The sequence below is a fragment of the Embiotoca jacksoni genome, unplaced genomic scaffold (assembly GCF_022577435.1).
Source record: "Embiotoca jacksoni isolate LCO1_2020_lvr unplaced genomic scaffold, fEmbJac1.0.p SCAF_5, whole genome shotgun sequence".
In the NCBI taxonomy this organism is placed as follows: Eukaryota; Metazoa; Chordata; class Actinopteri; family Embiotocidae; genus Embiotoca; species Embiotoca jacksoni.
In genome coordinates, this window is record NW_027185403.1 from 12,619,935 (window position 1) to 12,644,531 (window position 24,597).

The 24,597-nt window shown below is 41.9% G+C and overlaps 1 protein-coding gene across 1 annotated transcript; it reads left to right on the forward strand.

Moving 5' to 3' along the window:
* The first annotated feature begins 2 nt into the window (after window positions 1-2).
* Window positions 3-24,286, forward strand: abcb7 (ATP-binding cassette, sub-family B (MDR/TAP), member 7). Its single transcript, XM_069171747.1, has 16 exons — window positions 3-234; window positions 1,626-1,709; window positions 1,795-1,872; window positions 3,875-3,994; window positions 7,402-7,534; window positions 9,319-9,587; window positions 10,230-10,318; window positions 10,426-10,513; window positions 13,193-13,367; window positions 13,922-14,079; window positions 16,286-16,449; window positions 16,613-16,742; window positions 17,192-17,363; window positions 19,060-19,163; window positions 19,945-20,052; window positions 22,274-24,286. The coding sequence occupies exons 1-16, from the start codon at window positions 91-93 to the stop codon at window positions 22,490-22,492; spliced, it is 2,235 nt and encodes a 744-aa protein (XP_069027848.1). The 5' UTR covers window positions 3-90; the 3' UTR covers window positions 22,493-24,286.
* The last annotated feature ends 311 nt before the right edge of the window (window positions 24,287-24,597 follow it).

Below are 24,597 nucleotides of genomic sequence, written 5' to 3' on the forward strand. Positions count from 1 at the left end.
TGCTCGCTCGCTCTGACGCTGACGACGTTGTCCAAGGCCCGGATGTGACGTAGCCGGCGTGTTGACTAACCGCCGTCCTTCTTCGTCAACATGGCGCCGATGTTGGCACCGCTGAAATGCGGCTTTCACTTTCAAAGACGAAAATTAGCGCTTCTCATTCGGCAGACGAGCTCGTATCGTGTTTGGAATAAAAGTCGCGTTGAAAACGGGACGGATCGTAAACGCGTTTATGTGGTGAGTGTCGAGGCGGCTGGTCGAAGAGGACGCCGCTTTTGGTGCGACAGCAAGGACAGAGATGGGAAGAGTTGTTAACTAACTTCCAGGGAAGCTAACTAGGTTCAGGTGATTTGGACGGTTTCTTTGTCATTTGTTTGACAGACTGGTCACCCTCATGGACACGTGTACGACTTATTTTCAACCAGTCTTAAGGTTTCGTTGAACGGCAGGCAGCTAATTGGCTAACTTGAACATTGGTTTACTTCACTAGTTGGTCCGGTCACCTGTGTCAACAGTAGCGTTACGTCATTTAACATCTACGGTGAATGGTGACAGTAGTTGTGCCTTTTTCCATTTAGTTGTGAACGAATTACTGGACAAAGTCTTGTTATCTTAACAATAGCAGTCGAGCTTGCAGCCTGTCGGAGGTCTCAGTCACGTGTTGTCTCTCTCGTCCCGACTGTCAAGTTTAGATAAGACCTGACTGACCTGCTGACACGAGTGATAACTCGTGTAAACAGACTGTTGTTGATTACTTGACCCCATGCTGGTTAACTGTTTATGGACATCTTATTTGTGAAGTACATCTTGCCCTCACCGATGCAGTCATATGAAGACCTAACGTGACATGTGTTGTCTACAATGTTTTGGTGTGGTGTTTTATGTTTTATGGCCATTTTGGGGGGGTCCCGATTTTATTTGAAAGCTTTTATCGGTGTTTCCATTATTTTCCCTCCAGCTCTCCATCCATGTCAGTGAAGCTCACAGCAGCAGTCTTCGCTCGACTTATACTTCATAAGCCTCCAACTCTGCATTTTCTAGAGGTTAAAAGTCAGGCATCACGAACTCAAAATGGATTACAAACCAATGATCACACTGTCAGTTAATGTGTGAAGTATTTGTATGCCACTGGTCTAAGTAAGATCAATTGTAAGCTCATCCCAGATGTTTGTTTTCACTATCTTTTTACAGTGTGCTAAATTGTCACAGATAAGAGGAGATTTTATTAAGTTTTAAGGTCAGTATATTATGTATTTATCTAGCAGCTGCACCTACTTTATAACCTGTGACTGAACTTAAATTGAGTTTCAGTTTCTGTAGTTCTCAAGTTTGTGAACACGATTTCACAATCGCTAAAAGATTCAGAATTTTTATTGCTTCAACTAATATGTTGTTTAAAGTCGATTCTGAAAAACGCAGCTTTTTAAACATCTATGGATGCTTCTTTATTTTGGTAAATACATCCAGGGAAGATAATATTATTTGCTTGTTTGTTTCTGTTAGGATTACATGTATTTACAGATGATTTTACCTCTGTTTGTTTGTTTTGCTTCTGTTTTTGTATTTTCAGTGTTTCTGAATTTAGAAAAGAAAAACGGCAATCAAATATGCTTCCTCATGTGTTTCAGTTAAGTTCCCATCCACACTTACAAGCAGCAACATGGAGCACACACGGGAGCGAAAACAGTCGGCAGATTTTGGAGGCGGCAAAAGTGAGTGGGTTTGAGAAATAATCGTGAATCTGTGTCTGTTAGTAAAATCCAACATAGAATAACATTATTCTGATGATGTTTCCAGCATTTGCAGGTGACAGACAAACGGACATGTTGGCACGGACACGCAGGAGGAGGTCTAAGTGCAGATCCGAAAAATGTGGTGAGCACAGGACCTTGTCAGTACTCAATGAATTTTTGTTTTGCATATGCACATCAGATAAATAGCACATTTGAACTTATAAAATGCGTTGGAGTCTGGCTGCAACCAGTGGTTAATGTCAGTATTGATTTTTTTTATTTTTTATTTTTTATTATTCATCTTTTGGTTTATCATTTTCAAAAACACTGACAAACTGGTTTCCTTAAATCAACCAAAGCGAAAAGCTGTTGTCTTTCCTCGTTTCTTTGCGTATCATTTCAGTTTGATCCAGCCACGGGGTTGTTTTATGTGTCAATGTTGTTGTATAAGATTTTTAAGGCAGCTATATTTATTTAATATTTTATTTCCTCCTCCATGCTCTTTTAAATTCGGTACAAATTAATTTCTCACTCATGTCTACTTGCTGTCACATGTCTACAAAATGTTCTGTTGTAAAAATTGGGTTTAGGCCAAAAGTTTTAGAAACCCTTGACTAATTTCTTAAATGAATCCTTTAAGCACTACAACAGTAATCTCTGCGCTGTCACATGAACAGTGTCTGCACGGCTTTTTTTTTTTTTTTTTTTTTTTTCTAACAAGAGACTTTGCTATCAAAACTATTTTGTTGTACTTGTTAATTGTAGACAAAATGATATATACATGTCAACATTTTTTATATAAGTTGAAGAGCCTTTAATCTACAACACAGAAGAGTTTTGGCTAAGATAGACTTTAACAAATAATGTTGTTAGGCCTGAAAGTTTTTTATGTTTACCAGGAGATAGGTAGATAGACAGATAAAAATGCACTATAATTATCCTCCTGGGGAAAATTTCTGTGACAGAACACTAAAATACATTTTACAATCAAAACATAAAAAAACACTAAAATACAACAACATGAACAGGGATATATGCAGCATTTGTGGTTTAACATATTTTCAAAAAAACATGACCAAGTGTTGTCATAAAAAACATCACTTTGAGTGTTTGAGGAACTATCTTAATATATTACTTACATCTACAATATGTACATTCTGAACCAAGTGCTTCTGTTGCTGTCCATAGAATGACATAGTGGGCAAGTCGGGTTGTCCAAGATGTCCAGAAGTTTGGACTGTATGGTCCTCTCAGTCACCCCCTTCAGTGCGCCCAGTTTGGTCTCCAGAACAGACCCTGCCTCCATCGACCAGATAAAATAGTACAGTCTACTGCCAATCAATCAATTCAGTGTTGTTCTTGATTCAATAAATGACCTGGGCCTTCTAAGAAAGTAATGTCGGCTCACGCCCTTCTTGTAGTTGTGTTGAGTATTGCTTGTCCAGTCCAATTTATTATCCATGTACCCTCCTAGGTGTTTAAAGGACTCCACCATATCAACATCCACCTCTCAGATGGAAACAGGGTGCATTAAAGTGTTAATGTTAATCCCCCCATCACAGCGTTACACATTGCTTGATTGTATTTGATTAAAGGCAGGTGTTGGGCACACTTTCACTGTAATTTGCTTGGAACTGCTGCCATGCAGCCGTGCTGTAACATGGTGCCACCATATTGAGTGGATTAGAGGAATTATTGCATATTCTTTGGCCTGCGGAGAGTCCCTGTGGCAGATGTGTGTTGGAGCGTGGGTAAACAGCCATGTTGGCACCAGTGGACTCTCAGCCTCAGCTGGGATGACAGCCCAGGTATCTCCTGGGACTTGTAGTGTCAGACTGGTTCCTCAAGTCCACCTGGAGAATCTGCTGTTGTTGCTGCAGCCAGATCTCCCAGGGGAGTCCCGTTGACATTTGATGTTCCATGTGTCTGCCCAGAGAGAAATCTTTAGGTTATTGTGATTGTCACACTAACTGCAAAATTGATGTTAGTAGCAAACACTGGCAAACATAAGGCAGGTTAGAAAGTTAAGAAAATGGTAAATACCATTTTACACGTATGATCTGTGTTTCAAAAGAAAGACTGATTTTATAAAAACACTGTACTGTGATCTAATAAGAAACTTTGTTGTTGTTTCTTCTGCACAGTTAACGGAGGTGAATTCAGCCAAGATTCTGTCTGCAATGCTGTCTTACGTCTGGCCAAAGGATAGACCAGACCTGCGGGCCCGTGTTGCTATCTCTTTGGGCCTGCTCGCTGGAGCCAAGGTAAGTTTACAAAGTCAAGTTTATTCAATTTAATGACATCTTTCTTATGTACTCATTTGTTTTTGTTTGTCACTTAATTTGGTCTTTTTAAATTAGATTTGACCTCCCAACTGAAGACATTGTTATCTGTTTGTCATTGAGGAATAAGCTCCAGTCCCTGCTTCATTTTTGTCCTCACTATACTTTAGTCTTATTATTTTTTGTTAATATCCTCCACTCTAAGGTAAAAGTTTCTTACAACAGCTAATGCCCTCTTTGATTACACTGGGACCCAGATATTTACAGATACAACTTGATCAAGCTAAAAGACTGAAGCAAGATGCTTTGACAAAATAAACTCAGCTGATTGTACACGGTGCTGCCGGTATGAAATCTGATTCACTGTTGGTCACCATTACCTTTGTGGTAACTTACAAAACACCCCCTCATCGGTCTTCAATCAGCATCCATTCTCACAGTTGCAGAGTCATTCTTGCCTGCAAACACAATGTACAGCTGACCCCCAAGAATCAAGATACTTTAGTGTCAGAAGACAATCGAAGTTCATACGTTGTCTGACACAATGTCAGGAATCCCAAGAAGTTTGAAAAGGCATGACACATTTTCTAAACACAAACCAAGAGTTCACGTTCAGAGAAGATTGCAGAATCACTGCTTTAGTTTAAAACCTGTTTCACAGCAAAATGGGGCACTACTAGCTTCGGTAAACATCATGTCTGCTTTTATTATTTGTCAGCAGCACATCGTTGTTGTTTGGCACTGCTGTTGGAAGACAGGACTGATATGAAAAGCTTGGTCATGTGATGTGTCTGTGCTCTGCTAAGATGCTCTGAAGTCCAATAGCTGAGAACACCACATTGCGTTCATCACCCACAGTATTTGTTTTTATGGAAAACTGAGCCTGCAAGGCAACAAGCAAATATGGAAATCTGAAAAAAATAAGAGGTTAATGCCTCATTTTGCAGTTACACAGTTTATATTATCATTTTGAATATTTAATAGTTTACGCTTTTCATTTGCATAAAAATGGCTTGTGGATGGTACGTTTGAGGTAGTTACACCGACTGACTTCCAGTTTCACACTGACTGCTGTGGTAGCAGTCAGTGTGAAACTGGAAGTCAGCTTTATTTTTTCAAAGCGTGACTTTTAAACTGACCTTTTCCTAAATGACAAGAAAATAAATATAGTAAATACATTTTGCAACCGCGCATCCCTATTTCTGTATGAATGGATTTATAATCACCGCTCATAAAATGTTTTTTGGTCTTCTGTTGCCTCAAAAGCAATTGAAAAGAGTAGCCAGAGAAATCCACAGGGTTGGACATTTCATTAGTTTATAGCCATTTTTGGCACATTGTTTCTCTATGACTGTACTTACGTGGAGGCATCCAATTCAAGCAATGCCTGAACGGGGAATGGGTAATGTAAGGAGCAAGGGAAATACACTTTCTGTGCACTTTCTGAGCATGTGGGATGTGCATCGACATATAGAGGCACCACAGAGGACTAGAAAAATGGCATTGGATTATGTCAGCATATGTCTGTCTAATAGGCGATTTGAAACCCGTTTCCACTCTCCTCTCTGCATACCCCCCTCCCCCCTTCCTCTCTGCCTTCCCACATCACCAGTGTGATGGTGCCCTTCTTGTTTAAATTTGCCTCTAATCACTACTTTTATAAAGTGCATACTTCAGCTTGTAAACCTTGAGAAGTTAATGATTTTGAATATTACCTACGATTGTGTTGTCAAAGTGTTGGTTAAAAGCCAATACCAAAACACATCAAAGCACTGGTCTAGTTGTGAAAATAATAATTGAAATGTATCAATGCTTAATTAAATAATCTCTCTGCTTTGACCACCCTGTGTTCAAACCACATGAGGACTCACAATAGGTGATTGCACTTAGTAAAGAACCCATATAAAACTAAAAAAAAATTGTGCATTTAAAACAGATAGTGTTGTTTTGTTTTTTAAAGAATTAATTGCATGCATTAATCAGTGCTTGATCTATTTCCTCTTCCTTTGTTGATGGTCTCTAATTTACACCCTGGAAAACAATCACAAATTCACAGCTCCTAAATGCGCACGTCCTGCTGCCACTCAGCATGGCTCCCTCTAGTGTGTGCTAAAGAGGAGAGAACACGCAAATGCAATCTAATCTTCTCCCCCTATTTTACTGCTTGGTTGAAGTTCACCTCGGTTTCACCAGCTTGCCTATTTGAACCTAAACCACCGGCAGTGTGGATGCAATTTTTAAATCAACTGAATAATTATGTGGTTACAGTGCATCCCACCTCTGCGAGCCACTTTATCAGTGACATTTTCATTTCAAGTAAATGATTATAGACAAGCGCTTGTTTTTGTTGGCCTCAAACAAAGCCCTCTGTGTCTGTGTGCCAGTCTGTATGTCTTACTATAAGCTTAAGGCTAATTCTTCGTAGCCTGCAGCCTTTTCTCTGCTGCTTGACAGAGCATCTCTATTATGGGATGGCATATTGCCAGGTACAGATTGACATAGTGTCGATTTCATCTCCAGTGTTGGCCGTTAATGGATTAAAAGAGCACATCAAACCTTATCATGTATTTGTGGTAAAATTGAAGACATGTTTTGGCCCTGTGATAGTAGGCTCGGGCTATTTTTGTGTCATGTTCTGTTGTCTTGGTAGCAAAGTGGCAGATATTGTTTTTCCTTGAGGAACTCGGAGGACTTCTATTGTCTGATTATAATACCCAAGTGTATAAAGCAAGAGCCCTGGAGATGAAGGTTTTGCAGTGCAAAAACGGTGCATTATAAGGTCTCCTTTTACATTATGGTTGACATGGTTTTATTTTATATTCTTAATTTTTCACAATTGTTGTCACTATTGTATTAAAATGATATCATTCTGTATCCGACGGGAGTGAAGGAACAAAGAGTAACCGTCCCCAGTGTTAGGGGTTGAGAGGCTCAAATGAAATGGGTTTCACATGAAAATGCTTTGCAGTATGACGCTGTGTTCTCGGTCCTAATGTGCAGCGGACTGCCCAGCCTGAGTCACACAGCTGTCCCTGTGCTTTTAATTAGCCCTAATAACCATTTCAATTCCATTAGCAGGAAGCAGCAGCCTCCTCACCAGCACCATCACAGCCAGTCGAGAAGAATTCATATACGTGCACACACTGCATACGATACATGCACATCCTTGAATGCATCTCAATGGGTAATGTTAGGAACAAGGGAAATCCACTTTTCAGGCACGTGGGGTGTGCACGCATATAGGGGCACCACAGAGGACGAGAAGAATGGCACTGGACTATGTCGAGCATATGTCTGAGTAATAGGCTATTTGAAACTGTTTCCACACTCTTTTTTTTTTTTTTCTCCCCCTCTCTGCATGTTTCCTCCCTCCCTCTCTGCCTTCCCAGATCACCAATGTGATGGTGCCCTTCATGTTTAAGTATGCAGTGGACGAGCTTAACCAGATGTCGGGACACATGCTGAACCTGAATGACGCGCCAAGCACTGTGGCTACCATGGCAACGGCTGTGCTGATTGGCTGTAAGTCCCAGACTTGTATTGCACTGGCAGGTGCCGTGCTCATCAGAGGGGACTATGGGACTGCCTATTATCTACCGTCTGACCTTTCTCACCACATTCATATCAATGCTGCTCCGCAACCTCTGCTTCTCCCTCAAATTGTTTACATTATGAGCTTCTTTCTGCGTCTGAGTTTACTGCTTTTAATCCTCACGACCCTCTTGTGACTACTGATGACTATTCAGTATGACACTTGTGTGCTCCCAAGTCAAACAGAGGTGGCTGCATTTCTAAAGCACTGGAGAAGAAATTGCAGATGTCCTTTGAAAGTGACTGTTTATGTTTTTAGCGTTGTTCGGGGCTCAGGGATGTTTCTTTCACATCATTCCTTGAGCACCTCACTTTTTTTCTCGTCTTTGTCCAAATGGGCCTGTGAGTACAAAAGGAATCAGAGACGAGATGTGAATGTCAAGTTCCTTCCTTATTAGAGTCGCTTTTCTCTGAGCTGCTGATGAAAAGCAATATAAAATGAATAAATATTGTGTACCCATGGCACACCCCAAAGTCCCTTTGGTCTTGACTCGGATTAGCTTGGATGTAATGTACACGTGCCCTGTAGCCACTTACTGTATTTGAATGAGCACTAACACTACATGTTCAATAAGGGGACGACATAATCAGGACTACAGACAAGATGAATTAGGATGATAAGGAAGAATGTAGTTGATGCTCTTAAAGAAAGGAATCGTGTACATTTATTTGCTTCCTTGTTTGCTACTTCTGGGACCTGGTATTTGGAGCCTGCAGTGTAATTTGGCTGAAAAGGTTGCACAGTGCTCATCCTACCTTGTCAGATGTGGACACATTGTTCATTACACGAGCATTCCTATTTAACGCCACATTACAGCCCCATGAAGACAGGCAGACAAAACGATTATTACCCTGTCTTTGGTCTCAGCAGACGAGTCATGTATTCACACAACTCGGTGATATCGCCACAGGATGACCGTGTGTCATTCAAACACAGGCTAATATCAATTTGCAACAGTCATGCTAGCCATCTGCTTTTATAACAATTTATGAGCAGTGTGCGAGATCAAGAAATTTGAAATTTTGATATTAGGTTGGAGATTTTATTGAACTGAACTACTTTGGTTTTGCTGCATGTCAAGTATGGTCTTTTAAAAAAAACTCCCGAATTAAGCTCTAATAAGAAGACCTTAAAGAAAGGCTGAATCGCTGCTTCACCCCTCAGAGAAAGTCTACACTCATCGGTGGTGAAATTAAGCCTGTTCATTGACAACCCGCACTCACATCTTTCCATCACACTCTTGTTAAAACCTCCTCTCCCTCCTCTATTATTCTGCTCACGCATGTAGTCTACTCCCTTGTCACACACACTTGTACACTCAGATACCCTCCCTCCCTTCAGTCTGCAGTGTGCTGGCCCGCCATACTAGTGAGGCGTCAGACAGCATCCTGCTCTGTAATTACAGAGGGGAGGCTGCTGCTGTAGTACTGCAGAGCTTGCAGACCAGAGATGATGTGAAAGACCTGTCCTGCTGCCTCATGCAAGCCTTCGCTTCAGAGCAGTCAATGAGCCTCAAACCTGTCTAACGTCAACTGCCTCAATATGCCTCTAATAGGATGGGAAAAGTATGGGTCAGAGTCTTGTTTTGCTGCTTCATAGCAGTCTTCTGTGTTTTAAGATGACAATAAATTCTCACTTGATAGCCCTGCTGCTAAAACCACCCTGCTTTTTCACAGCAGGTGTCCTAAACTCTCTGTCTCCGCCGCTATCCCAGATGGTGCCTCACGGGCTTGTGCAGCCCTCTTCAACGAGCTGAGGAACACTGTGTTCGGCAAGGTGGCCCAGAGCTCCATCCGTCGCATTGCCAAGAACGTCTTTCTCCACTTGCACAATCTGGATCTGGGATTCCATCTCAGCCGCCAGACAGGGGCACTTTCCAAAGCCATTGACCGCGGCACCCGGGGCATTTCCTTTGTCCTCAGTGCAATCATCTTCAATCTAGGACCCACAGTCTTCGAGATGGGACTCGTAGGGGCCATTTTGGTGAGTCCCAAGGTTAAATTGAGACACAGATTATGGTAATCCCAAGGTTTGTTATTGTAGCATACTACCAGAAACAACCAGCTTTTGTTCTTTGTTGCTTTTGCTGTTTCAGTCCTTAATGTTAGCTCAGGACACTAAACTTCACCTTGACACTCTTCACAGCAGATTGTGCGGAAATTAATTTCGGTGATATTGTCTCATTTACATTCGAAATGGAATATGAATCCCCGTGAACTTTTGATGGGAACAGAGAGTCCATTAGTGTCAGTGATGAATCCCAAAGCTTTGTAGGAGCTTAATGTCTTCCTGCCGCATATGCCCTAAACAGATGCCCCCCTCCTTAGCCACCACGGACAGAACGACTCATCTATAGCTTCATGATATTACTCCACTCTGGACCATAATGTTAGATTGCCTGTAATGAGGGCAGACTTCATTGCCCAAATAGCTAAAGCATTAGCACGATTACTTCTTGTAGTTTCCCGTCCATTTGTAACACTTAATTTCATAGTGGAGTGGTCAAAAACAGTCCCCGCTCAAAGTACTGTGTGATGCCACCATTGGAGTGCGGTGCTCTGGTGACCTTTTATCACAAAACTGTTGAGTTACAGCTTGTTCTTACTGTGCTTTTCTCTTTTGCAGTATTACAAGTGTGGTGGACAGTTTGCAGCAGTGGCCTTGGGCACCTTATCAACATATACCCTTTTCACGATTCTCATCACTCAGTGGAGGTAGGAATTAGGATTTCTGTACTTTTTCTGTGCCTGCGTGTTGTGAAGACAGAAATATGTATTAACATATAGTGCTTCTCTGATCGTGCACGTGTCTCTGCACGCAGGACTCGTTTCCGGATAGAAATGAACAGAGCAGACAATGAAGCAGGCAATGCAGCTATTGACTCGCTGCTGAACTATGAGACTGTTAAGGTAAGTTCCAATCACGCAAACACACGCACACACACACACACGCCAGCGGCTCCTCTTTCAACACCTCCTACCGCGTCATTCCTACTTTGATGGGGTTTCTGGCATGATCACTACTTTCACAATTTGTCTTTTAATTTGTAAAATTTTAAATCATTTTAAATGTCTTTGAGAGCAGTGAAGTTTTTGGTTGACAGCCAATTTTTACTGTTATTGTATTTGTCCAATTTATTATAGAGGAGTGTCACACCAAAGTAAGATCATAAACCTTGTTATGAAGGGATTCGGTGTTTTAGGAAAATTTCAATTATTGACATGCTCTATGTTTTATGATTGTTATTATGGTTAATGAATAAGTAGCTTAACTATAAATAATCCTCTTCCATGGCGCTTGGATATTTAACTGCTCCCCGTCTGTCTTGTTTGGTACGTCTTAGATTGTGTTAATTGAACTGATCAGTCAAATTGTTTCCCTTAAAAAGAAAATCAGTGAGGACATACCAACGATACAATACTATTGTATGGCTCTCCATACAGTGTAGTTGTATTGTGATGAAAAGCTCTGTAAGATATTGTGGGTCACAGTTCTCACAGTCACAGATAACAGAATTCTGTTATTCCCAAAAGAATCGTGGGATCTTTCCTTAAACATTTGTGAAAAATAATTAAACTCAAATGGTTGAACATAAATTTCAGTTGTTTTCTAGTGATACTTGAATAACTGTTGTCAGCCTTCAACCGTGAGATCATGCAGTAATAACTATTCTGATAAATTATACGTATTGACCTAAGACTTTTACTCTATACTACTAGTAGTGATTTCCATTTCAGCTAATAATGTTTATCTGTAAATGGTCATAGACTACTGAAAAACATGAATTGCCAAAATGATGCAAATTATCACAGTTGAGAAGATGGAAGTGGAATTATTATTTTAATTTTTTTGCATGAAAAATAGTTGGTTCATTTTCTGTCAATTGATTAATTGACTAATCTTTTCGGCCCCAGCACATTTATAAACACAATTTTGTGTATTTTTACTTTCATCATATTTCTTTGTGTCTCTGTTCCTCCCATTGTCTGCGATGCTCTTCTTCTCTCTGTGAAATTGTCCACCCATTTTTGGAAATGTCACTCGACTCGCTACAAACAATGAGACATTTCTCACTGGACACTCAGGACTTTTGTCAGTGACCCAAATTGTGTCTCAATTATAGTTTAGAGCTGAAAGGTGTCTGCCAGTGGAGGCTTTATTTTGAATAGAAATGTCAGCTGAGGGCGCGGGTGGTTCATGGATGAGTGTGTGTATCACAGACGCCTGACGGATGTGATGTGGTGTGTAAACATTTCTTCATACTTTTCTCACTGTCGTATTTATTTTCAATCTGCATCTTCTGCTGTATTAAGACTCTTGTACACATGCAAACATAATCGACATTGAGTTTTGGGTGCTTTGTTGGTTGCTCCAGATATATTTTGAGTTACCATGTTATTTTCTTTGCTGTATTATTTTGCGTCCTGTTTTTCGTAACGTTTTGTTCTGTTATTTTGTGTCATCTGTGTCAATGCGGCCGGATTTAGCATCACTCTGAGCTGTGAGTGTGCATATGTAATTAGATCTCCGCCCACTCAGAAATCCGTTCCACTTTCACAAAGGGCTGGATGAGAACCTGAACACGGTGCCTTGCACTGCTTCGGTTTGTCCTCCATGTGCTACTTTCTTGTGTCTCTCTCTCTCTCTCTCTCTCTCTCTCTCTCTCTCTCTCTCTCTCTCTCTCTCTCTCTCTCTCTCTCTCTCTCTCTCTCTCACTCACTGATTCGCTGCCTTTCCTTATATGCAAATCAATGGCAAGTCAGTAACTGCACAGACCCACTGCCGTTAGCTACAGAAGCAAATCGCCCACTTAACCAGAGGAGAGAAACAATACTGCAAGCTAAACAAATAGCAGCAGAGCAACAATATTAAGTAATTGGCAGTAGACTTTGTGGAGGACTGTTGTTATGATTATGCTGCCGTTTTATGTGCTGAATTTAAAAGATGTGCTTGTGGCTGATTCATGAGGTGCTTTTCTGTAAATTATAGCTGTATGTCTTAATCAGAATTAGTGCTGCTTGTGTGGCGTAACACTTTAGAGCTATCTGTGCTCTCTTGGTAATGTAGGTGTCTCTGTACGCTGCTACAGATGTAAATACAGAGGGTGATGACAGTGCCAGTGATGAATGCTCTGCGGTGATTCTTGTTTCGTGACGTTTAGGCTTTCCTTCCATTTATAATCGCCTAATATTTGTAACCATTGTTTTACCTCGATTACTATTCTCGGCTCAGATCCGCAGCCTGCTCAGCAAAGCAGACTCTGGATTTGTTCTATCGCCCTTTAAAATCTGCAGAGAGCAGATGAGGACAGGAGACATGAAAAAGAGCTTTAGAGGCCAACTGAGATGCAGACTATGCCCAGAGCGGTCACTGAGAACAAATGCAGCCTTGAGGCAGGCTGCGCTAAAGTGTCCATCTGCCTGACACTGCTTCCGTAACCTTTAACCTTAACCATATTTGTGTCTCTCCCTCTTTCTCTCTCAACTCGTACTTCCTTCCCCTTTGTAAATCCTTTCATTGTCTCTCTGGCCTGTGCTCAACTCTCTCCCCTCTCCTGTCTCTCTTCACGTCTCTCCTCTCGGCTGCAGTACTTCAACAATGAGAAGTACGAGGCTGAAAGGTATGATGGATTCCTGAAGATCTATGAGTCATCCTCTTTAAAAACCACGTCTACGCTTGCCATGCTCAACTTTGGCCAGAGTGCCATCTTCAGTGTCGGCCTCACCGGCATCATGTTGCTGGCCAGCAAGGGCATCGCAGCAGGTGAGTGAGGCCGGAGTTTTGGGTGGTTAATGTGTAAATGTGGGTTAAGGTTGAAGGTGCAGAGGGGATTACAACTTCTGTGAAATCATTCTTTTAATACATAAATGACAAAATGTAACGGCATCTAAGTCTAAAGGTGAAAAATGCCAGGTCTGGATTTACCTCCTCCAGCCCATGATTCGGAGCAACAGAAAAATGGGTAAAAAAAAATATGAAAGCTTTAAAAAAAAAAAACACCAACAACAACCTCAAAACAAAATCCAATGGACACATGAAACTGCCAAATAAAACCCTGACTGAACGGGATAATGGGGACCAAATGAGAACAAAGCACAGCAAACATGAAAAAGTGGCATGAATAGGAAATAAAATAGGCTTGATGCAGAAAATGAAATCACAGGGGGTGGAGATGCTTTGTCTGCTCTCACAACTTGAAAGAAAAACAATTGGTTTGACAGTTATTTTTTTCCGTTGTTGCATCGAAAGATAAATACGTGATACGATAGAGCTCGGTTACATGCTTCCCTTAAAGTTGTTCTGCGGGGATCACGTAGGTACGATGACCGTTGGAGACCTGGTGATGGTAAATGGCCTGCTCTTCCAGCTCTCCCTCCCGCTCAACTTCCTGGGTACGGTGTACAGAGAGACCAGGCAGGCGCTGATAGACATGAACACGCTTTTCACCCTGCTCAGCGTCGACACCAAGATCAAGGTAACTCGTCCCGCCCGACACGCACTTTCTAACACATTGCTGCGGTAGTTTTTCCTTCCTCTAGTGAAACGGATCATAGAAGACGAAATTTACAATCGAAAGTTAACATCTGAAAAGTCAAAGTAGAGTCAAAACATGTGATAAAGCCTTTTACCCGGCGTGTGTAATTGAGCAAGGGGTAAAAGATTTTAACACGGGACTGAGTTTATTCTTATGACTGCACATGTGCTGTAAAAAATTATAGGTTGTAGTCAAACAGTAATTACGTGCTTGGTGTGACTCAGGTGCCTCCTCATCTATTTCCACTTGTAGTGCATGACTACTCGCTGCATTTATGTAACTTGTTCGTTGATATTATAACAAATTCCAGCAAAGCGGTGGCTTCTTCTTGGTGATTGGTTCTAACGCTTGTTACCAGAGGTCAGTTTAATTAATGCATTCATGGTTGTGACTAATATTCACTTTCCTTTGTTTTTACAAGGACTGGTTTCCCAACATTTACCAATTGCAGTCTTAATTTTTTAATTCACTCCGGTGTTTTAAATAATTTATCAGTATGCAAATATAAAATCTCAAGCTGCTTGTTTAGTGTTGTTTTGGGTCCCAAGTTTGATTATGATCAGCGATAGTGAAAAGAGAGAGAAACAGAAGAGTGACTGGGCACTCGAGAAGATAAAGGAAAGGATCTTAAGTAAAGGGTTTTCTGTTCAAGTTGGTGCACTCGTGCAAATGTGCCTGTAGATACATTTTAGACTATCATTATTGACAGAAATGTTTGTGTTTTGTTCTTTGAAAGCTTTGTTTTGGTCTATTTCACCCTGTGGTCACATGAGCTGGTGGTACTTTCCAGAGAGACTGTGAAGGTGAAATCCCAGAGTAGCCGACTGCCGCTGAAGGTTCATTTTTGCCTCCGTTTCTTTCATGGTTTTGTTAACAAAAGCCACTTTCTTCTGAATGGACTCTTATCTGCAGTGCAGCGTTTATCGGTTGCGCCTCTGTGGTTTACTGTGCCAGCCAGAGCTGCAAATAACAACTTTTTCAGTATTTTGTGAAAAGTGAGTGAAATAATTATCAAATCAGTTGTTGAATAATAAATCTGTCAATTGGCTAATTCATTAACTATGACTAATTCAGTTGTAGTGCCAACCAGCATTGACTGCCCTTTATATGCTTTTGTGGCACTTTCTATCTAGTAACTGACCTTTTAAAAGACACAGGAATAATAAGTTGCTATTTAAAACGGATCATGCTCTTCAACTTCACAGCTAAAAACTGCCCAAACATTTGAGATTTAGAACATATAAGCCTCTTATTTTCTTCAATGTAATGGCTATCAATTATTTTTTGTGGGACATTTCATTGCATTTATCTTTTTTTTTTTTTTAACACAACGCAACAGCCCATCTTGCATCAGAAGAGTGCACTTAAGTGCAAATGTGTGCCTGCTGCCGAACAATACGAAGGCCGTTCCCATCTCCAGCCTGTAATTACAGTAGGAGAAATGAATCTGTCCAGTTGTTATTTAACTCATCAGTAATATTCCTCTCCATTGTGATTCCCTGTCGTATGGCATTACCCAGCAGGCCATTACTATCTGAATGCTTTTTTTTCCCTTTTTTTTGTGGAACACGTTGGCCTATTATGCAGATGTAAAATTATTTAAAACTCCCCCTCACTTCAAACTGTGCCACAAAATACCAAAATAAAAAAAGATTTTGGCTTTTTTCCACATGGGGGGGGGGGTGTCAAATGATCACCTGTTTATACTAATGGACTGTGCGTTATTTGTATTAATTGACTGAGGTGGATTGTGGGTGATTATGTTGCTATTAGGTCGTGTAGAAATAGAGCAGAACAGGCTTTTACTCTGAGGCTAAGGACAGTGTTTTATTCCCTGCTGACCTTTGCTGCATCCGAGGTCTACGGCTGAGCTCAGTATGTACCCAAGGTTTTTACGCCTATTGATCCTTCAGTCACCATGAAGGGCAGCGTGTGAAGATTCAGACGATCTTTTAAAACGACTTCTCAAATTTGCTGTGAATGTCTCTGCTTTATGCAGCCCGTGTAGGCTCCATGCTCCAGCATTAGGCCTCTTTACACGGTGTTGGAGTAACGTTGCATCATGTCGGGCCTTCTCTCCAGTGGCTGCTCTGTATCAGTCTTTTCTCTTTCCATTTTGTCTCAACCCTCTGATGGTTTGCTCAAGGAGAGGGATCTCGCCCCGCTATTAACCATCGCACCGCAGGAGGCCACCATCCGCTTCGAGGACGTCTACTTTGAATACCTGGAGGGCCAGAAAGTCTTAGACGGAGTGTCCTTCGAAGTGCCTGCTGGGAAGAAGGTGGCTGTAGTTGGCACCAGCGGATCAGGGTAGGTCACCTGAGAAATACACTGAATGTCAAACCTTTAGCCAGGTGTGTGTCATCTCATTTACAAGTACAGAGAGTCTTATCGTCAAATATCATCAGTAGACTGTGGGGGTGCAGCTCACAGACAGAATGATGCAAATGATTGGTTCCACGTCTGGTTGCAGGAAGAGCACCATTGTGCGGCTGTTGTTCCGCTTCTTTGAGCCCCAGCGGGGGAACATCTACATAGCGGGGCAGAATATCCGAGACGTCAGCCTTGACAGCCTGAGGAAGGTTTTGGGGGTTGTACCTCAGGTCTGAAACACTCCAACACAAAAAAATAAACCAAAACAAGCAAGAAAAAAAAGAAGTAATTTTATCAACACCACATAGATATTTTTTCTGTATCTGGAATGAAATGTATGTGTACCCTTGTGTTTGAATAGTAGATGTACTACATTTGAGAGTTTGTAATTATGCACAACAAGGGGGCAGCATAGAACAATGTAACATGGATAGTTAACAGTAGCATTAGAAATAAGCTGATTCCAGTTAGGTTTTCACTGCAGTGAGCTGATCTGAACAGATGGTACATGAACATATTTTTGTCATTTGCATTCTTTCTCGTTCTCCTTCTTATCCTTGTCTTTGTATCTGCAGTGCTCCGTTTCTGTCTCTGCTCCATTAAGAAAAACACTCTGAAGCCTCATTTCCCCCCTTTTTTTTTTTTTTTATTTTTTTTTTTTTAACTGTGTTGTTGACAGGATGCTGTTTTATTCCACAACACCATCTTCTACAACATGCAGTACGGCAACATCAACGCCACACCAGAGGAGGTGTACCAAGTGGCGCGTCTAGCAGGCATCCATGACGCTATCCTCAGGATGCCCCATGGCTATGACACCCAGGTTGGAGAGCGGGGCCTCAAGCTGTCAGGTTTGCTGCACCACTGTTTAAATAGGATCTCTCTATAGAAGCAAGTGAAAGAGCTGTGTGTTTAGTCTTTTCCCCTGGATGGTACACTGAACAAAACAGAGAGTTTAATTCCTACATAGAAATTCAGGAAGGGGAATATATTGAAGTCATAATGATTTATGCTGCGATGCAAGACTGGTTCTTCGTTTTCTTTGTTTTATATTTTTGCTTTATGGTAAAATGATAAAATAATGTGAACATAAGATTTTTATTTTATTTTTATTTTTTTTTAGCTATTGAACTTAATTATATGAATGACCTCTTCTTGTGACTCACCCAGTATCTTATTAAAGCAGGAATGGTCATTATTATTGATCGTGACGATTGAGTGTTACATTTTTTGTTGTTTAATTACGACAGCTCTGATGGGCGGACCAATCAGCAATCAGTGGGGGTGGCTAAGTGTGATGATGGTGAAGTCAAGTATTTGTTTTGAAATGTAGCTCCAACAATGGCTGCGGTTGTAGAGCTAGATGAACCGACACGAGCAGTTGAAGCCACGCCAGCCAATATGGAGATATTAAAGCCGGTACAATAACAATGCCTGCAACTTTATTCAAAATTCTCCAATGGCCGCTTACTGACACGGTGTCGCAATTTACGCACATAGGGAGGAGGGGTTCTGTTGTTCACGGCTTTGTTAGTTTTGGTGCGCAACATGCGTCACATAAAGGCTGCTCCAGTAGCTTCAAAATTAACCCGAGCTCTACGCCTATTAGGATTTAATGAGTGCAAACAATCCTCAATACAATGTGGCCAGAATCATATATTCATGTTGTGAATTTGACCCTGCTAATAATACCGGTCTGGGAAAAAAGGACTGTGACTGAACATCCTCGTGATTTACCGAGAGGCCACGAGGATCTCCCTTGGACGATTCAAGTTTGCACGGCTCCAGATTACAGTGCAATCATAAACATGGCATTTTAAATATTTTTCAAACCTGTGATCACGCCATCATTATTTCATCGTTTTGTTCAGTTTATTGTATGAACTTGTTTGATTGAATGTGGCCTTATAGTCAAAGTCACCCTCACTTGATTGACACCAGAATGTGCAGTATTACGTTCCTGGAATCACTCTGCAACTCATTTAGCCCACGTAGACACACAGTGTGTGCGAGCAGTTTCACTCAACATTCAAGATGCAATTACTGGCAGCACAGATTTCCTTATGTGTAGTGACAGAGTGAGCGAGAGAACGGACAAAATAAAGACATGACTAACTTCTCATTAATTTCACTGCTGCCGTATGTGACAGCTGCCAGTGAGTTTAGGGGAGGAGGTGGGGGCACCAGGAAGGGGGCAGTCTGGGCTCTGACGCTCCTGACTTCCTTCATTGCTGTTCTCCACTGTCAGCAATGTTTACACTCGCTGAATGCCGCTTGCTTTCAAGAGGCCGCGCACAGCTCGTATGTAATAAAGGCCGAGGCCGACAGTGGGAGAAGTCTTTGAGTCCCGCTGCTTTTTCTTCACAATTAAATGGAAGTCTGTTTTACCAGACTGAAGCCCGATGCATCGGTGTTGTCTGAGTGTTAGCCCTCTGTTAGGAGGTAATTATCTGATGAGAAGGGCCAGACAAGAGACCTGCTCTAACCTCGCATATCGCACCTTTTGGCTTTAGCCTCCTATTTATGACGTCTGTTGTTTTATTTCAGGAGGAGAGAAGCAACGCGTCGCCATCGCCCGCGCAATACTAAAGAATCCACCCATCCTTCTGTATGACGAAGCAACATCTTCCCTCGACTCCATCACTGAAGAGGTTGGCCTGACACCGCACGAAGACGTGTGACAGACACTGACATACATGGCATACCCACAAATGCCCGTTCTGTGCTGCACCTCCACCTCATTGCGTCTGCATACACATTTAACTGCAAGCACCCACTCAGTCACCTGATGTAGGTACACAATAATTCAGCTCACTCATGCGTCACATACCTGCTGTGACATACACACCCCTCCGCACACACGCACACACGCACACACACGCGCACACGCGCACACACACACACACACACACACACACACACACACACACACACACACACACACACACACACACACACACACACACACACACACACACACACACACACACACCACCCCCATGTTCTCCCTTGCCACCTGCCACTGTTTTCTCCTACTTAATCTCCAGCTCAGCTTAAATCACACAGTCTTTGTAAATGTTACTTTTAATGAGAAAGTTCAGCACGCCCTCTCTGAACTTCTGGAAAAAGAGTCGGGCAGTAGACGTGGCTGTTAATTGAGATTTTCTGTTCCTTCTCATCGCGATGGTGTTTCTAAATTAACATATGTAAACAGTAGAAAGAGAAGCATATGAAGGTGGATGTTGCTGGGCAACATTGTGTTGACTGAGGGGGTACATTTCATATATATCCTGTCAGTCATGCACTTTTTTTTTTTTCCCCCTTATTTATTCAGCCTCCCATTATTGCAAACTGCAAATTTTACTTTGGATTAGGGGATACTCTTGTAAAGCTTAACGATATGATATGTTATTTGTCTTTGTGTGCGTTCAGAACATCCTGAGTTCAATGAAGGAAATGGTGAAGGACAGGACATCAGTGTTCATCGCCCACAGGCTTTCCACCACCATAGACGCAGACGAGATTATAGTGCTCAATGAGGTAAGACCTCATCCACTTATTTTTTTTTTACTTGAGCCTGTACCTTCCCTGATTAACATTTTCAGTTGTAATGTCAGTTTCATGAAAAGCAAATTACATGACAGTTGAGAGTTACCAAGTATAAACATGCCCTGTGTTAATTGCCAGTCCAATTAGATGATTTCACATTGAAGGGAAGGACGATGACCTGCACTCTGCGTAACCTTCAGCGCACTGTATCTGCCAGCAGCAAGAATTTAGCAAGTTGCCCCTGGTTTTGGCACTCATTTATTTATTTTTCAGTTAGTTTTCTTCAATGTACGTGAGGAAAACATGCTTTGTTTAGCTTTTCTCATTAACTTCAACAACAACAGGACACTGTTGGTAGAAGTGAATGTATTATTTTCTCCATAAGGGCTCATTAAAGCAGTCAGACTCGACTGGCTGTTTTGGTCAGATGGCGTGTCTTGTTTGTCTCGGTGACTAATAATGTATGGGCCAGCTTCCCAGACACTGATGAGGCCTTATCCAGGACTAAACATGTCTTTCAACGGAGATCACCATTCAAATGGGTGTATGCAGTTTTGATCAGTTGTGTTTCTGGTGAGGTTAGACGTGCCATAATGGCACAAACCTGATTGTTTTAAAGTCTCTCTGCTGTTGTTGATGAAATCCAAACAACTCATCTCTGTTCATCAAAATTACGCATTTAGAATTTTGTTGAAGCAAAAATTCCCCTAATGCCTGAACGTGGCTTAAATGTCACTCTACTCCTTTACGTGGCTCTATGAATATGCAAGTAGTCTCCGCCTTGATCGCTGCTTGCTGTTCGCCTGTGGACCAATGACATGGAAGGCTCCACCCCTCAACTCGACTGGATTGGTTTCACGTGTGACATACGAGACCCTGGCTGCGCCTAGAATCACGTATTTATGTACTAACACTCACTTTTTTGAGTTCTCGCGTGCGTTAACATTGTCAAGCAGTAAACATGAAATGCTGGACGCTTTTCACCCTCGACGGTCGCCATCGTGGCTCCGCAGCAGAAAGGGAGGATCCACCGACCTAAAGTATTTTTAAACTGCGGTGGCTGAAGAAGCTGCAGCTGCTGCATAAAATCGCCCGAAAGCGTTTACCATACTGTTGTTGGACAGACACCATTAGTGTTTTTAATGTGTCAAAAAAGTTGCCAATATGTTGCAAAAATGATGCATTCAAATGTTACGGTTATTTCCAGTAAGTGCACATCCACAGTGTGCGATTTGAGACGCTAGTCTGTCGAAACTCATGTCCAGCGCAAGTAAGAGTATCAACATGTAAGTGTGCTATATGTGACGTGATTTTAGACAGAACTCCTGGCTGTCTGAATCTGCCGTGGGGTTTGGCAACTGTACGAATACAAATTGAATGAATTGAATGTGTGTTTTAAAGACTGTCAGACTGTCACCGAAGCTACGAAACAGAAATGATCAGTTATTGTATGCACTGCTTATTTCCCTCAGGTTAAGTCTTCTAGGAAATGAAAAACGCCACTGGAGGGGTCTTTTAAACTGAGCAAACAGAGAATATTTTCTTTGCGTCAGAGATATAGTCGGTGAATAGAGAAATTGTACGGCTTGGAGCCGCCGCAAAGCACAAAAGAGACCGAGTGAAGTCGTTATTATCTGGAAAGTAAGAGTTAATGTAAAATACAACGGGTGAAGTGACATTTTCCACAAGTGCTGGAGTCAGATTAGATCAAATGAGAAGAGCCTTCTTTGAACTGCGGCGAGTTGAGCCTGTGTCGTTCCACGTTTCCAGAGTCAGATGGCAGGGATCAGAGGGTCGTGGCAAGGAGGCATGTTTGCGTGTGATGTCGCCATGGCGTTTGCTGGTGTCACCAGCAGAGGACCGCCTGGGGTGCTCATTAAAATAACGAGCGGAAGCAGTCACGTGCTCATCTCGGGCGCACTAAAGACGATGCCAACACCTCTGCATGCTCATGGGAGGTGGGGGGAGGGGGTGCCTTCGTTTGTGTTCGACTGCGTGGGAGGGATGTGTGTTTGTCGTGTGTGGATGTGCGTACGTGTCTGCGAGTTGTGTTTTTGCGAGAGGAATGCAACAGTTGTTGGGGAGGCGGCAGGGATACTAAGGGGGGTGGGGGTGGGGGAGCCGAGTCTCCGCAGAGAGTGTGGTCATGAAGATATGCTAACTACAGGACTCAACGGCACCTTCATTTTGACGTCTTCCTTTTCTCTGCCAGGGTAAAGTGGCAGAGCGAGGCAGCCACCACGCCCTCCTGGGCACCCCTGGCAGCCTGTACGCAGACCTGTGGAACGCCCAAAACAGCAAAATCCTGGACAACAGCAAGAACTCGCCCGATCCGCCGGCGGAGCGTCTGTCCCAGAAGGAGGAGGAGAGGAAAAAATTGCAGGAGGAGATTCTCAACAGTGTGAAGGGCTGTGGGAACTGCTCCTGTTGAGAGAAGCTGCCACCTCCTTGTTGTTCATCCCTCGCAGATGGCCTACGCTGGAATCCCTGGTCTGTGCGGTATTGGGGAGGGGGGGGTACACCCCCCCACCCCTCCACAACTCACTCCCACTCCAGCCAAACCCCCACGCAATCTCTCTCCTCCTCTTCATGTGAATAAAGGCCACCGCTCGCCAAAATGAAGGAGGAGGAGCAGAACAGGGAGCAAGTGTGTTTAGCACTGGCTGGTGTCCAGAGATAGAGCTTATATGCCAGTTGTCTCAGCTGAAGCAAAGCATAAGAGACCTTGTGTATCACATACGTGTGTGTAAGACATCTGTTAGTCAACATGGTTGCCCTCCCCCCCCCCCTCCTCATTTTTGACATCAGGTTTATTGACATCTTCCATTGCACTGGGAAACAGATGAGAGCACATGTAATGACTTACATATGCCTTGATGTTGACACAAACTTGCTATTGATTTCATTTTTTTTTATTTTCAAAATAATATGAATTGATAATTTGCTTTTTTTTGTATTAAGGATGTGTAGACATTATTCTGGAATTAAGGGATCACAGTTCAAATCTGAGATTACAGGAGCGTTTTGCAGTATGCTTGTTTGAGTAACACTATTTCACAAAGCGGCTACTCCTCTGAGATTCTTACTGCACATTGCCCACGACATTGTTTTCAACATTTGTTCTAAAAATGTCAAATTTGGTATCAAATCAAGTCAGAGACAAAGCGCAACATAATTTGGATGTTTGGACTTGTGAACACACAAAACGGCTCCCCGGTGAATTGGCAGTATGTCACAGTCGCAAACATAAATATAACAGGAAGGAGCTCTAATAAAGCATGAATGGTTCTCATTACATTAAGAGGCAACAACTTGAAAGCCTTTTTTTTTTTTTTTTTTAAACAATCAAATCATTTAGCCTTGGCTGACAGGCCTCTCAAAAACAACTTATTGGTGGAGTTTTTAACAGTGCTAAAAGAGCTCTTTGGATTAGTCTTCCTCCTGAAGGTCACATGTCATTGTGTAAAGACTGGCCATACTCCTCTTGTCCTCATTTTCTGAGGGCTGGTTTCGCTGCACATTTTATTACAAACCCTGCTATGATATTGTATCTATAAATGAAAAACGAATAGTTGGGTGTCTTGTACAATACACACAATGTAAAGCCTGTTGCATAGTATCATGTTGATGTGAGTACAGATGGATTAATAAATGTTGGCTTTTCACTAAATAACAGCTTTCAGAGACTTCTGATCAGTGTTGAGAAATATGACGATATGTACTGAAAGATGATTTTCATTATTTGTCTTCGATGCCAATAGAGCAACTGTATCTCTTTAATGCCTGTGTCTGTATTACACTCGTCAGTGGTTCCCAACCTGAGGGTTGGTACCCCTTTGAGGGGTCACAATCTTATCATTGTTTTTTACTTGGTAAAGTAATGGTTCTCTATTTTAGGAACAGGCTTATTTCTTTGTTGGCAAAGAATTAGAGGAGAAGCTCAATACAATCTCAAACTTAAAGCAACAGAAGCTGGTACACTCATTTTAACAAAAAGACTTGCTAATTAATGTACCTTATTTGTTTAATTCTTTAAAAAAAATCCCCCAAAAATTGTTTTGCAGCAGGTTAAATGCCTGACTAGTTCTTAGCTCTCTAAACTATTTCTTAGATCAAATGGAGCCAAGGTAGGAAGTACTCATGCACATAACCACCTGTACAAAAATCTGATTTTTGTTTTGTTTTTTTGTTACATTTCATATAGATTAAAAGAAATATGGCATAATGTGTTTTATTGGTGAAAAGTAACTCGGTACATCTGCTCTGCACTGTACGTTGGTACCCCGGAGGTACTTTACAACGGTATGAACAATTGATGCTACTTTATACTTCCACTCCACTATTTCTTTGGCAGCTTTAACTACTTTTAATATGAAGATGACACATTGGGAAATATAACAAACTTTTAAAGTACAACACATTGTTAATGATTAAACAAGTGGTTTTCAACTTGTTCAGCTTGTATGAGCTGTTAACAGCTCCAGCAAATAGTGATTTTACCCTTGAAACTTCTCACAAGGTTTTTTTCTTCAATAA